Consider the following 15967-nt stretch of genomic DNA (forward strand, 5'->3'; position numbering starts at 1 on the left):
CTGAAGGTGCAAGCTCTCTTCCATCCTTAGAAAACCACTCTTCTTTTCAGAGGGAAAGCTCAGTCACCATTCAGATGCCAGCTCTTTGTTAAGGATTTCTGCAGGCTCTTTTCCCCACATCAGAATGTCCTCTTTTCTGCGTGGTTTATCCATACCCTTGATTCTGCTTTGTATGGAGTTAAAAGAAAGTGCCACTCAATCCTAAAGGAAATCAGCCCTGAATATTCATCGGGAGGGCTGATGCTGAAGCTGAGGCTCCAATACTTTGGCCACTTGATGCTAAGAGCTAACTCACTGGAAAAGACCCTGATGCTGGGAAAGACTGAGGGCAGGAGGAGAAGAGGGTGGCAGAGGAAGAGATGGCTAGATTGCATCACCAGCTTAAATGGACATGAGTTTGAGCTAATAGTGAAGGACAGGGAAGCCTGGCATGCTGCAGTCCACCGTGTCGCAAAGAGTCAGACACAACTTAGCAGCTGAACAACAACAACCAGAGAACTTAAACAGTTTACTGCCAGGCTTTTCAGTGCTCTTCAGACTTTCTGTACCTGGAGGCTTGTTTTGAACCATGGAAGGTTGGCTTGCCTCCCACCTGCAGGAAGACGGCTGGGGATCTCTCCCCAGTTGGCAATGACCGATGGAGGGAGGTATAATTCTGAGGGGTGGGTCTCACACCGCTTCCCAGTGACTGGAGCTGATTCCCCTCCGCTTGATGTCACACTCTTACTGGCTGCTTTCTGTCTCTCGTGTTACATCCTCATTCTCCTGGTGGTGGTTCCTGTGCGTGCGACCAGTGCCTCCCAAATGTAGTATTTTAACCCCAATCTTTATTTTGGGGACTGCTTCTGGGGAAAACTCAAACAAAAATGAAAAGTTTTTCATCTCCCCAGAGTCCCTTGGACAACAAGGAGATCAAACCAGTCAATCATAAAGGAAATCAACCCCGAATATTCGTTGGAAAGACTGATGCTGAAGCTGAAGCTCCAAAATTTTGGCCACCTGACCCGGAGAGCTGATTCAGTGGAAAAGACCCTGGTGCTGGGAAAGACTGAGAGCAGGACGGGAAGGGGTGACAGAGAATGAGATGGTTGGATGGCATCACCAACTCAATGGACATGAGTCTGAGCAAGCTCCGGGAGATAGGGAAGGACAGAGGAGCCTGGCGTGCTGCAGTCCATGGGGTTGCAAAGAATAGGACACAAGTTAGCAACCGAACACCGACAGCAACAACAACATTTTACAGATGAGGGAAACAGGCTCAGAGAAGTTAAGTGACATATTTCAAGCTCCTGCAGTTTATCAATCAGGATTGGTATGAAAGCCATACTGCTTTTGACTTGTAAGTGCTGATGTGTTATTTTTCTCCCTGATCCTTTGAATCCAGAGACCATCTTTTATAATTTAATAGTCTTATGAAGCCTAAACAGCTTGTTGTGCAACAATGTGTTCTGTGGAAATTGTTTATAAATTTAACTGAATCCAGTCACGCATGTATGTTTCTCGAAGTTAATAACAGGATTCCCAAGGGCAGGCCAAGACCACTCCTGGGATGCCCTGGGCTCAGGCTGCCTTCATTCCCTCCCAGCCTTGAATGGACAACTCATTCAGGGTGATCTCTTGGGCACACACTCAACTGTTCACACCCTAAACCTCCCGCCCGAGGGAGATGAGAACAGGAAAGACAGGACCAACCTCGAAGGAAAGATTCTATTTTACTTGGATTGTCATTTCAGAACATCCAGTGTGTCCCTTTACACTTGACAGACAAATGACATGATGCTGGGAAAAAACTGGGATCCTCTTCGCCCTCAACTCCCACCTCATCTACCCCTCAGCAAAACGTAGGGGAAAGGCCAGCCTCAAAGGCAGAGTGGGTCTTTATCCCCAAAGCAGCAGGGAAGCCAAAACATACCACGAAGCAAAACATCTCCTCAATCCCGTATCTTCACAGAAGAATGCAGCTCCCCAGGCTGGCCCCTCACCCAAGTCCTCCAGGTCCATTCATTACAAAAACCAACGAGTTCCTAAAAACGTTATTAATCATGTCCCACAGAGGTGTGCAAGGAGGGCCAGGATCTGGCAGTGTCTGTGACCAAGAGCCCTCTATTTTTGTTGGGTTTTTATTCACCTGTGAGTAGGACAACCCAGGAGCATCCCCATCATGATGGAGAGCTACAGGTGTTGAGAGGTCACCCATCCCCAGACAGACAGACAGGCAGACAGCCTGGAGGCCTCACTACAAGACCAGAAGGCCCATCGAAGCTACCTGCAGGCTAAGGCACAAACAGAATCTGTCTGTAGGTCAGGCCTCGTCCACCGGGACTCTTATGCAACCTGTGAGTTGGAGAAGGGCCGGCTCCAGCTCAGAGGAAGGACAAAGGACTGCCACGGCCCTGCTTCTGGGACCTTCTCTCCCCAGCCCAGGAAAAGCAAGAGGCTGGGATCCTTGGAGCCTTGGGTTTTTTAAATAAACTAGACACATCCCCTGAGAATGATGCAAAGAAACGGCAACAGCAGTCCTTTGCCTACCACCGCTGGCTCACCAGGCCCAGAGCAGCCTGCCAGGAGGCGGGACCCAGTCCCCAGCTCAGGACTGGGGGCCAGGGCCGGGCTTAGATGAAGGTGCTGTTGGCCAGGTGTCTCCAGAAGGGGGCTGTAGTGCTGATCGCCCTGGTCCTAGCGGAGGCTTTCTTCTGCTTGGCATCCAAGTTCTTTACATACTTCTGGACCCACGGCAACTTGGGATTGCCACAGAACTTCTGGCCCTTCCGGGTGGTGAAGCTGTGGGGAGAAGACAGGGCACCCATGAAGCCGGGCGGGGCCGGGGAATCCCTTCCCTTCCTGAGGAGGGCACGCGGAAGCCCAGAGAACGTGCGCTGCCCCAGCCTCCTGGCAGGCTCTGAACACAATGTCTTCTTTCTGTGCGTCTGCATCCCTTTGTTTCAAAAACTTCATGTTCATGTTCGGTAACCTCCTTGTCAGGTGGGGAAGCCCAGCCCTGCCTGCAGAGAACACTGGGTCTGAAGGGAGAGACACAGTGTCTACTCACAGGGAATGAGAAAAGTTGCATTGAAAACCCCCAAGACAAAAAGGCCTCCAGTTCACACGCTGTGCAAGGAAAGGCGGTTGATAAGGATGCCAGAGCTGGGAGGAGGCAGTGGAATGCCCTCTTCCAAGCCAGGGATGCCAGGCTGTGGAGCTGGGTCTGGTGCCAATGGAGAAAATTACCAATAATAATACAATGGTTTTCTTTAATGTCCCTCAAAGATGCAGACAAAATAAAGATTCAAAGTTTTAATTAACTTCCAGACTGATAAAAGCAGTTCTCTGAATTCTGTAAACCATTGCATAAACGCTTGCTTTGGGGGCTTCCCAAGTGGCACTAGTGGGTAAAGAACCTGCCTGCCAATGCAGGAGACATAAGAGACATGGGTTTGATCCCTGGGTTGGGAAGATTCCCTGGAGAAGGGCATGGCAACTCGCTCCAGTATTTCTGCCTGGAGAATCCCATGGACAGAGTAGCTTGGCAGACTATACAGTTCATAGGATTGCAAAGAGCTGGACATGACTGAGGTGACTGAGCATGCAAAACAATTTGAACAAGTGTTAGCAGCTTTAAACAATTCACTACAAGGAAATGGTTATGCATAATAAATACTACCTTCTGGGTTAAGAAAAGATCACATTTCTGTTGCTGTTTACGAAGTGAGCTCCCACTTGCTGTCTCGAAACTCTGAAGTTTATTTCAAGTCCTAAGTGACTTTGAGTAGGTCACCTTTTAGCCTCGATTGCCCCCCGTCAAATGGGGATAATCAACTGCAGCTGATGTAATGGCTGAGCGGGTTAGTTAGGGGAATGTTATATGCCCCAGTGGATCTCCCTGGTGGCTCACTGGTGAAGAGTCTGCCTGCCAATGCAGGAGACGCAGGTTCGATCCCTGGGTCGGGAAAGATCCCCTGGAGAAGGAAATGGCAATCCACTCCAGTAATCTGGCCAGGAAAATCCCATGGACACTAGCCTGGCGGGCTACAGTCCGTGGTATGGCAAAGAGTCGGAAGAAGTAAGCAACTACACAGCAACAACAAAAATAGGCCCCAGAGGTTGCCTCGTATATTTATGATGGTCAACTCTGAATCCTCTTGCTAATCTCACGGTGAGGAAGCTGAGGTTCAGAGGGGTGGGGTGACCTGTCCGGGATCACAGAGCAGGGCCCTCAGTGGGCCTGGAGGCTCATCTCTCCCCGCTCCCCTCCTGAGTAATAGTTACTCACATCACTCCTGCCTGGGGGCAGATGCTCCTGTTGGTAAGCTGGTAGCTTATCACTCGGCTCTCAGGAATTTTCTTGGAAATGAAGGTAATGCAGCAGGAAGAGGGAAGTGTCACGGAGTCTAGAAGACAGGAGAGAAAAGAGCCATGGTCTCCACTAGCCTGCCCTAGACTCTGAGCTTCAATAAGGGCCCATACCCTAAGGACTTCCCTGGTGGCTCAGGGATAAAGAATCCGCCTGCAACGTAGGAGCCGCAAGAGACACAGGTTGGATCTCTGGGTTGGGAAGATCCCCTGGAGGAAGGCACGGCAACCCCACTCCAGTATTCTTGCCTGGAGAATCCCATGGTCATAGGGGGCTGGCAGGCTAAAGTCCATAGGGTCACAAAGAGTCGGACGTGACAGAAGCGACTTAGCATACACGCACCCTGCGTTAAACACCTCCGGTCCAGCCACTGGGCTGCCCCCCTTCTCACCATTCCCCTGCAGACCGAGGCTGCTCAGTCCTCCACGCTCTGCTGTGCCATCCCAGTCATGCCCTTGGGATGGCTATCCCGAACAGGAGACCCAGGATGGGGTCAGAGGTCTTACCTGCAGGGGCAATGCACAGGGCCAAGAGGAGGAGGCTGGTTGCCATGGTCACGGGCCCTGCCATGTTCTGGAGAGCAGAGAGGGCAGCTCAGGGCTCAGTGCTGGCAGGCAGGAGGAGAACGGCTGGGATGAGAGCACTTGACCTACCCTCTGGCCCTTTTCAGGCAGCTAGGAGGAAACATCGGTTTATATAGCGGCCTCTCTTTGGGAAGCCTCCCCCCCCATTCAAAGTCCTAGAAGCCTCAGATCTGCAAAGGGGAAGTTGTTGCCTGCTGAGTCAGGGGTTATCCTGAGCATGCTAAGAAAGAGCTGGAGGAGGAGGGCATTCCCCTGCCAGGGTGAAGAGCAAACACATTGGATGCACAGTCAGAAGGCTGATATGGAGCTGGCTATGCTGGCCATTGCCTGTGGGACTCTGGGTCAGTCATTCACCTCTCTGAGTCTCAGTTTCTTCATCTGAAAATGGGTAACACTATCATCCATTCACTCATTTAGCAGCTCTTATTAGGCATGTACCCTGTGCCAGGCTTCTAAGTGGGGAGGCACATATAAGATCAAGTGCATAGAATCAGCTATTGCAGGTGCTGGCGGAGTGGGCGTAGAGTCAAGTATCATCCGTCTCCAGCCCCTCAGACCCCCTGCCCATGCTCATGCACACCGCCTCTTGGTGACCTTGCCTTTCTAGCCCCCAAGCTGCCAGAGCTGCCTAGCCTGCAGGCTCTAGGAAAGTGGGAAGTGTCTGGAAACTTACATCCTCAGGGAAGCCCTTGACCAATGCTGGCTGGAGGGGTACAGACTCCAGGTCCAGTGTGATCTACACTGTTTCCAGTGTTCCTGTCAGGGCTGAGTCAGTTTCTCTTTGTGAGACAAGGCTTGAGTGACCCCTTCCCTTCGGTGTCTGCTTCCCTTCTCCCCTGCTGGTTTCCCCGGGAAGCACTGTTGGATAAACCACTGGCCCATGAATCCTCATCTCAGGGTCTCCTTTAGGGACCCAAACCTGAGACAAGGGGACATTGGAAGGACTGGCCAGTACTGCGAGGAGGAAAGTAGGGGATGCCCTTGTGGAGGGTGTGAGGTTGGCTGTGCTGAGGTTTGGAGGATGAAAGGCAGTGGGGACTGTCCTAGAGCTTTGTAACCCGTAATACTCAGCTCAGTTGTCACACTGAATGGAACATGATACCCACCCAACTCCGTCCCCCATTCCTGGCTCCCAGCCTGGGACCCCATGTTTAGAGACTGCTGCTTCCTTTCCCAAATCTACTCCGTCCTCTCCATTCCATTTCTCACAGGAACAGCTGGCTTTCTCCAGCCTCTCCACTCTGGTCTTGCAAGAGCACACCTGTGGGGCACGACAGTGGCCCACATCACCTGGCTGATGGTGACCAGCTGTGTGTCTATGCCTCCCAGTTGACCATGAACACCTTGAGATCAATGTCCCATTTCCACCAAGTCCCGTGCAGGTCACCTCTTCCATGGCCAGTATTTGTAGAATGAATATATGATGGACCAACTCTGGGTCACTCTCCTCTGGATCAGGGACTCCCATGGGATCTCTGCCCAGCCCGACTGGGGTCAGTGGGTACACAGGGGAGCCACGTGGCAGGTCTTCTGATGGGGACAGGGCTGAAGTCGGGGAGGCCTTGATCAGCAGTGCCTTGTTCATAGAGTGAAAATTGCTGAGCACCCCACTCAGCTCCTCCCCAGCCAGCAGTGGCAACTCTCACTGGACAGAAGATGGGAGCATTCAATGAGAGCCCTTTACATGTGCAAGAGCTTTTCACAAGTCCATTTTAGGGCACCCCTTCTAATCCTTGCTCCTCAGTGATTCAGAGGGGACACCCTGTTGTCTGTCTGGGTTTCATGACTCAGGGGGCACTGGGAAGGGAAGTAGCACGCCAGAGAAGAGTGGGGACTGGACTGAGCAGGGTGGGAAGCCTTCGTGCATTGACCACATGTTGCAACCGGAGTGGGACGGCAGAAGGTCATCTAGTGGGAGGGTTTGGGGTGGGGTGCCTCACCCCAATTAGTTAACACCAATTACAGACTTCCCCAAGACACTTCAAAAAAAAACACACAAAAACCCACTCAAACACAACATGGTAAAACAACTACACTCCAATAAAAATTAGTTTTAAAATAATAAAAGAAAGGCTGGTTCAAGACAAAACGAAACACGATACCCAGTCTCACTACTCTGTCTGGGGAAGCAGGTAAGGCAGGGATTACCAACCTGTTTTACAAAGGGGAAAAATTCAATCTACAAAAGATGACTAGACACCACCACAGAGCCACTTACCCCGACTCCCATCACGGGGACCTGCATGTTCCCGCTTGAAACGGGGAATCCAACAGCCGGAGCAATTACTCAAAGTAAGAGAGGGATAAGTTGAAGGTTCCAAGAAAGCAGAATAGAAAGAGATAGCTAGAGAAAGAGAAGGAAGGCAGGAGGGCAAGACAGTGGATGCAAAGACTTGGGGAAGGAGTCCATTCGTTAAGACTACGAGCTCCCATTTCTGGGGGCCCAGGTTCAATCCCTGGTCCATGAACTAGGATCCCACATGTTGCAAGGTGGCCAAAAAGAAAGGGGGTTGCTCCATGAAGCACCCAGAGCCCCTCCACTCCAGCTCAGACCCTGCCCCTTCCCCTGCTGTGCTTTGTCCATCTGAGAAGTTGGGGTGTTGGCCAGATCTGCATTTCCCCCGGTGTTGCAGTCACACCACCACAAGGGATACAAGAATGGGTGCTTTTCATTTTAATTTAAATGTTAGGGTCTATGATGAGGGGTTTTATATCTATGACAGTGATAGAGAAAATATGAGTTGACTAAAAAAACTGAGGGCTGAAAGTTAGTCTCAAAGTTGTGTCTGATTCTTTGAGATCCCATGGACTGTAGCCAGCCCAGCTCCTCTGTCCATGACATTCTCCAGGCAAGAATACTGGAGTGGGTTGCCATTCCCTTCTCCAGGGGATCTTCCTGACCCAGGGATTGAAATCAGGCCTCCTGCATTGCAAGCAGATTCTTTTTTTTTTTTTTTAATTTTATTTTATTTTTAAACTTTACAATATTGTATTAGTTTTGCCAAATATCAAAATGAATCCGCCACAGGTATACCCGCGTTCTCCATCCTGAACCCTCCTCCCTCCTCCCTCCCCTACCCTCCCTCTGGGTTGTCCCAGTGCACCAGCCCCAAGCATCCAGTATCGTGCATCGAACCTGGACTGGCGACTCGTTTCATACATGATATTATACATGTTTCAATGAAATCAGGCCTCCTGCATTGCAAGCAGATTCTTAACCAACTGAGCCACTTCTCCTTCATTGCGAGCAGATTCTTTACCAACTGAGCCACTAGGGAAGCCTTTTTTGACTAAAAAAACGAAATAAAGCAAATCACAGAACAAATGGTATGTAAATACGACAGAAACAGAGACAGCATATCTGAAATCTAAGAATATCTGCAGTCTGAGAAGCCTGGCCAAGGTCCTTGCTGAGGGCCTTTCCCTTCCGATGTTTTCTTCAGAGGAGCTGGCCCTGGGGAGGAATTGAGCAGTTGGGGGGATCAGAGCTGTTCCTGGCAGGGAGCAGGTGGCAGTGGTCCTGCCCTCATGAACAGTAGCCAGGGTGCTGTCCTGGTTGCCTCTCCTGGGTGGGTCACACCATGAGCGACGATGAAGCACAGAATTCAAAGGGAAGCTGGGCCAACGCACAGCGGCCAAATGGACGAGGGCGCTCCAAGGCACATCCTCATAAGAACCGATCAGAAGAGGTGAGCTGTTACCTTGGACTAGAAACAACTCCATACACAAAGACGAGTCCCAGAAAGAAAGAATGGGCCTTGAAGACCCTAAGTGGTGCAAAAGCAGACCACAGACAGGGGTTATGATGTTCGGCTGGGGTGCATGGGGTAGGAAAGGTGACCAACGGAGCAGAGCCCCACCTGCCGATGAAGCTGCTAAGTACTTTGAAGCTCTTGTCTGCGTTAATTTTCCCCACTTTATAGCAAGGAGACTGAAACTCCAAGGTTAGGAAAGGGGAGAGCTGGCATTTGAACTGAGTTCTACCTGAGTTCAAGGTTCAGGCGGTGCCTCTCGCCAGGCAAGCTCAGCCGTGATCCTGTTGGCGGGGGGCCACTCAGTTTTGAGGTCAGGGTCAGTGAGGTCAGATCTGTGGTCTCGAGTCATGGTTGGATCCACCGGCAGGTGTGATAGGAAGGGACCGGGGGCAGGGATTGGAGATCACGTAGCTTCCCAGGGGAGGGACGATCAGGGGTCGGAGAGCTTAATTGGCTCTGCTCCACACATTAGACTGACCTGAGGTGCCTAGAGGAGAGGGCGATACGGAATCTGGGTGTGACCCCTGGCGCGTCCTGGATTGTGGGTAAGAAGCACCTGCGGGTTTCCTAAGACCCACATCATGGAAGCCAGTCCAGAACCCATCTTTTAAAGCCCCTCCCAACTTGGAATAAACATTTTGCATCAGTTAAAAAAAAAATAAAGCCCCTCCCTAAACCCTGAGAAGACGGACCAGGAGCCATGGCTCAGATGACCACCTTTCTAGATTGGAGAGTCACCTGCCAGGGTTGAAATCTTAACTCAGCTGGGTGGCCAGTGTTACTTAACTCCTCCAAACCTTAGCATCCACACCCCGTCTGTAAAATGGGACATAGTGACAATATCTGTCTCGTAGGTTATTATGAGGATTCAGTAAGATAACTCATGTCAAGTATTTGGCTCCCCGTCTGGATAGATCAAGTTCCCATGAGAAGATGGTTATGTGTTTCCTTTATTTCCCGACGAATATTTATTATACTAAGTGGCAGGTAAGTTCTAGGGACAAGGGATCCAGGAGCGAACACAACTCAGAAAGTCCATTTCTTCATGGAAAGACCAGTCTTTCTTTGGGAGATAATATATCAAGTACAAAACAGTGATAATTGTATCTTATAATCTACCAGGCAATGACATATAAAATGCCTTTTGTAAGGAGCCTCTTATAAACTCTTCATTGACTTGGAAGCATTAAAAATTTTACAAAAATATTGGCTTATTTACCAAAGAAGTAGTTCACTAAAGTGTATACCTATTAGAACATTTCAGCAAACAAAAGGTGGTCATCTTGTTTTGTTGTTTTTATTACAACTTGTTTACAAGCTGGTGAACTGACTAAGCAATCTTAGTCTCTTCCAGTGACCTTTCGTATATCATGTCATTTAATCTAATCTCTACGATAATGACCCTATGGAGTAGATATTATTAATTTTGTTGCACAGAGGTGAAGTAACTTGTTCCTGGTCACACGGTCCCTGACTGTATCTTATTTGCAGCTGAAACCTCAACCACAATGTAGGGTGTTAGAAATATAGAGGGAATGTGAGGAAGAAAAAAGTTTAAGAAATAGAAGGCAAATGGACAAGCTGATCCTAAAATTCACGTGGAAGTGCAAGGAACTCAGAACAGCCAAAACAATCCTGAAAAAGGAAGCAAAGTTGGAGGACTAACACTTCCAGATTTCAAAACTTATTGCACCCTAAGGTAATCAAGATAGATTGATACTGGCATGAGGATAGATATGTAGATTACAGGAACAGAGTTGAGAGTCCAGAAAGAAACCCTTACATTTACAGTCAGTTGATTTTTGACAAGGGTGCAAAGTTCATTTGATGGGAAAGAACAGTCTCTCAACAGTTGTGTTGGAACAACTGGATATCCATAAGCAGATAAATAAAGTGACACCCCTCTTCATACCACATAGAAGAATTAACTCAACATAGAGCAAAAATCTAAATGAAAGAGCTAAAACTATAAAACTCTCAGCCAGGCTCCTCTGTCCATGGGGATTCTCCAGGCGGGAATACTGGAGTGGGTTGCCATTCCCTCCTCCAGGGGATCTTCCCAACCCAGGGATGGAACCCAGGTGACCCACACTGCAGGCGGATTCTTTACCATCTGAGCCACCGGGGAAGCCCTTAGAAGAAAACATAGGTATAAATCTTTGTGACCTTGGATTAAGTAACAGTTTCTTTGATATGACACTAAAAGCACAAGCAAGCAAAGAAAAAAATAAATAAGTTGGACTTCTTTAAAATTAAAAACTTTTGTGAATCAAAGCACACTCTCAAGAAAGTGAGTAGCCAACCCACATAATGGGAGAAAATATTTGGAAATTATCTGATAATTCTAGCATCCAGAATATACAAAGTCCACAATTCAAAGACAAAAAAATATAATTTTAAAATAAGCAAAGAATTTAACTAGGCATTTCTCCAAAGAAGAGAGACAAATGTTCCATAAGCACATGAAAAGATGCTCAGCATCATTAGTCAATAGGGAAAAGCAATGAGCTATCACAATGAGATATCACTTCGCACCCACAAGGATGGCTATGAAAAAAAAAACAACAGAAAATAAAAAGTGTTGCCAAGGAAATGGGAACCCTCACACATTACTCATGGGGAATGTAAGATGGTATAATTACTATGGAAAAATTTGGCAGTTCCTCAAAAAGTTAAATGTAGAGTTACAATATGATCCAATAACTTCATACCCTCACCCTAACCCTAGAAAACGGAAAACAGACATTCACATGGAAACTTGCACCTGAACCTTCATAGCAACAGTATTCGTAGTAGCTGGAAAGTGGGAACAGCCTGATGTCCCTCCAGTGATAAATGGACAAGGCTCCAGTGCAATGTACAGCGGGATTTTATTCAGCCGGGAGAAGGAGCGAAGTACCGATATATTCATTAAGTTAAATGACGGGCACAACAGTCCAGACACTATGATTCCATTGGTAAGAAATGTTCAGAACAGACGAATCCAGAAAGATTTACAGCAGATTACTGGCTGCTGGGGGCCTGGTAGGAAGAGAAAGTAGGGAGATACAGAGTTTCTTTTGGAGGTGATAAAAATGTTCTAGAATTTTATAGTAGTGACGGTTGTACAAACTGTGAGTATACCACTCACACGTATGTTTTAAAGAGGTTAAAATGGTGAATTCTTACGTGATGTGGATTTTATCTAAATTAAAATTTAAAGGAGGGAATTCCCTGGAGATCTAGTGGTTAAGACTCTGTGCTCTCACCGCCACGGGCTCAGCTTCAATCCCTGGCAGGGAAACTAATCTCATAAGTCCTGCAGCACAACCAAAAAAGAAGAAGCTGCCGAGGACACCTTCCAAATGTTTGTTCCAGTGGTGGGGCGTTGAAGGCTTCATAAAGGCCACACCCAGTTTCAAAACTCTCGTCTATCTCCCTCACATGGCCTGACTTTCATCCAGGGTCTGATTAATGAGAGTGAAATCTGAGAGGGCACACAGGTGGGCAGGAAGCAGTGGGTTTTCCCCCGGCTCTCCCCGACCCTGGGCACACTTCCTGGCAAACAGGCAGAAAAGGAAGCTTCCTTAGGCGGGTTCCGTGGCCGAGTCCTCAGAGAGATGAAGCTTTGAGGGCCTCCTTCTCTCTCTTTCCTCCCCCGACCCTCCTAAGACCCCAGTACTTCCTGACTCCCTCTGTCCCTTCTTATATCAAAGCCTACTGTATAAAAAGGCAATAAAAGACACTCATTCCCTCTACACACAAGTGACTTTTAACAGCTTACAATGGGCTTCCCAGGTGGTGCCAGTAGTAAAGAATACACCTGCCAATGCAGGAGACTCAGAAGATGCAGGTTTGATCCCTGGGTTGGGAAGATCCCCCGGAGGAGGAAATGGTGACCCACTCCAGGGACAGTGGAGCCTGATGGGCTGTAGTCCATGGGTTCGCAAAGAGTCCGATGCAACCGATTAAGTGAGCATACACACACACGCACACAATAGCTTAAAATAAGAGGGTTGTTTTTGTATTCTAGGCCTCTGGAAATGAGGATCATGGAAGCCATGTTTGTCCTTCTTGGAGAAGAGTGTTGAAAATATGCAAAGGGTGGGGGGACTTCCCTGGTGGTCCAGTGGTTAAGAGTCTGCCTGCCCATGCAGGAGACACGGGTTCAATCCCTGATCCGGGAAGATCCCACATGCCGCAGGGCAACTGAGCCTGTGTGCCACAGCTACCGAGCCTGCACACACTCTAGAGCTCCACCACAAGAGAAGTCCCTGCAATGAGAAGCTCACGCACCGCAACTGGAGAGTAGCCCCCGCTTGTGGCGACTGGAGAAAAGCCAGTGCAGCAAGGACAGGCCAAGGACAGCCAACAATAAATAAATAAATAAATACATTGTTTCAAAAAAGAAAATATGCAGCAGGGGAAGGAGTGCGTGAACCCAAGGGTGCTGAATTGAAAGCAGAGGTGTCCATGTAAATATCATCTTTCAGAAACGGTAGTACACCAGTAGTGATGAGCATACCTGGCAAAGATATTTCTCCTTGGAGAAATAAACGATTCCAGTGCTGGGTCAAAGAAAGCAGAAACTGGAATATCCTTTTGGTGCCAGAAAGAAAGAAATTGCCCAAAGAATCCTATGTCCAAAGGACACAGGAGCTAGCTTGCCAGAGCTCACACTGGTCAAGTCTGAGACAGTTGATCAGTAATAGTGGATAGTGATGAACTGAATAAAATAAGAATCAATCAATTAATAAAGTGTGGGGTTGAATTTTTGTCTCCCTCAAAAAAATGAGTGTTGGGGTCCTAACCCCCAGAATCAAAATGGGACCTGATTTGGAGACAGAGTCTTCACAGAGAAAATCAAGTTAAAATGAGGTCATTCAGAAGAGATAAAATCCGATATAACTGGTGTCCTTAGGCGTGCACACAAGCTCAGTTGGTCAGTCCTGTCCAACTTTTTACGACACCGTGGATTGTAGCCTCCAGGCTCCTCTGTCCGTGGGATTTCCCAGGCAAGAACACTGGAGTAGGTTGCCGTCTCCTCCTCCGGAGATCTTCCCCACCCAGGGATCAAACCTGCATCTCCTGCATGATAGCCAGATTCTTGACCACTGAGCCACCCCTGAGCTTCCTCCATCCATAGGATTTTACAGGCAAGAATACTGGAGTGGGTTGCCATTCCCTTCTCCAGGGGGATCTTCCCGATTCAGGGATCAAACCTATGTCTCTTGCATTTCCCACATTCGCAGGCAGATTCTTTAGCCCTAGCACCACCTGGGAAGCCCCTTTCTGAGCTCTTACCTGATCCTTTATTATTCCCATTTCACAGGTGAGGAAACTGAGGCTCAGAGTGGTTAAATGACCTACTCAAGCCCCAGAGCCATGATGCAGCAGGACTGGTCCTCCATCTTCTGTTGAAGAACCACGGCACCAGGCTCCATCAGCTCTCTCCTGGATTCCTGCCCTGACCTCCTAACTGAAAGTGGCTGAAGACAGAGTGTCTGGGGTGGAAAGTGAGGGAGATGTGGGAAGGAGCCAGGAGGATGGATGGGCACTGGGGTAAGACATGCAGAGTATCAGGGGAGAGCAGGCTGGGGGTATCACTGCTATCCCTGGTACCCTCCCCGCCCGTTACCCAATGCACACACGGTCCCAAAGGACTGGGAACAGGGGATGGTCCTGGGAGCCACTTACCTGGAGGTGGCTAAGTGACAAGTTGTAGCACCAAATCTAGAAATGTTTCCCCTTTCCTATCGTGTCTGGGAGAGTAGGCGGGGAGGAGGGGCCTCGAGGGCAGGGAGGGGATCCTCCTGTACATTTCACTTTGGCTTGGCTTGAAAACTCAAAAGTCCAAAGTTCACGAGGACATCTGAGAATATGGCTTCATTGCATGGGGTGGGGGTGAGTGCTCGGAGAGAGAGGCCAGCCCATTGATAGACCGGGGGAGCTCTGACGGGGCGGTCATCTCCTCGCATACCCTAAGCCCCGTCCCGGAAGAGAAGTGGCCCTGGGCAGTGCAATGGGAGACAGGTGACAGCTATGAAGCACCTTGCCCTTTGATCTCTTGATAGGAGGACTTCCCAGAACTCAACTTTTCTTTTTTTTTTTTTTTCAAACACCTTTATTTTACTGGGCTGTGAAAAAAATTGCTGTTGTTGAGTCACTAAGTCTTGTCTGACTCTTTGCGATCCCATGGACTATAAGCCTGCCAGGCTCCTCTCTCCATGGGATCTCCCGGGCAAGAATACTGGAATGGGTTGCCATTTCCTCCTCCAGGGGATCTTTTTTGACTCAGGGATCGAGCCCAAGTCTCCTGTCTTGTTAGGCAGATTCTTTACCACTGAGGCATGCTTGAAAAGTGAATATGAGGTAATCTCAAAGGCAAATAAATAGTTAATAGAGGTGAAGGTGTCAATTGGCAAGCATCAAGGTAAAAATAAAGGTCTGTGGCCAAGGCTGGGGGGAGATAAAGGACCACATGGTAATGATCACACAAACAGGGCCGGCGGATGGGGTGCTAACAGAGAGGTAGGATGGAGTAAGAAGTATTTCCTAGTTAGAGATGTCCACTCCTCAATTCCTCCCCCAAAATGGTTTTTATTCCCTCAAGAGAAGAAAGGGAAAACAAATATCATATATGAATGCATATATATGGAATCTAGAAAAATGGTTCTGATGAACTGATTCGCAGGGCAGGAATAGAGATGCAGATGAAGAGAACAGACTTGCGGACCCAGGGTGGGAAGGAGAAGGGGGGATGAACTGAGAGAATAGCATCGACATATATACACTGTCGTGTGTGAAATAGACAGCTCTCTGTGTATAGCACAGAGAGCTCATTTTGCTTCTCTCTGTTGGCCTAGAGGGGTAGGAAGGTCGGAGGATGGAGGCTCAAGAGGGAGGGGATATATGTATACTTATAGCTGATTCACATTGTCGTACAGCAGAAACTAACACAACTTTGTAAAGCAATCATACTCCAATTAAAAATAAATTTAAAAAAAAACTCCAAAATATTCACAATGGTTACTTCTGACTCCAGGAATTTAAAATAAAAATTTTTCTACATTTCCTGAAAAGAAAAAGAAGGAGAAACAAAATTAACCCTCATCTTTAACCCTAATCTTTAACAAAAGTGAATAAAATAAACTGCATTGAGTCTTTCAGCAAACACACAACACCAATATGTAAGATGTTTGTTTCCAACTGAAACAGGGTTAGGAAATATTATGTAATAAACCAAAAATCTAATTGTAGGCCTATTTATTGATGATGTATATAAATATACTGGTAAA

At 48.1% G+C, this 15967-nt stretch overlaps 1 protein-coding gene across 1 annotated transcript; it reads right to left on the minus strand.

Moving 5' to 3' along the window:
- Positions 1-1695: 1695 nt before the first annotated feature.
- On the minus strand, positions 1696-5062 carry CCL24 (C-C motif chemokine ligand 24). The gene is made up of 3 exons (XM_061401939.1): positions 4858-5062; positions 4271-4388; positions 1696-2781 (listed from the first exon to the last, which is right to left on the minus strand). The coding sequence occupies exons 1-3, from the start codon at positions 4919-4921 to the stop codon at positions 2613-2615; spliced, it is 351 nt and encodes a 116-aa protein (XP_061257923.1). The 5' UTR covers positions 4922-5062; the 3' UTR covers positions 1696-2612.
- Between the last annotated feature and the right edge of the window lie 10905 nt (positions 5063-15967).

This window comes from Bos javanicus, chromosome 25 (genome assembly GCF_032452875.1).
Source record: "Bos javanicus breed banteng chromosome 25, ARS-OSU_banteng_1.0, whole genome shotgun sequence".
Classification (NCBI taxonomy): Eukaryota; Metazoa; Chordata; class Mammalia; order Artiodactyla; family Bovidae; genus Bos; species Bos javanicus.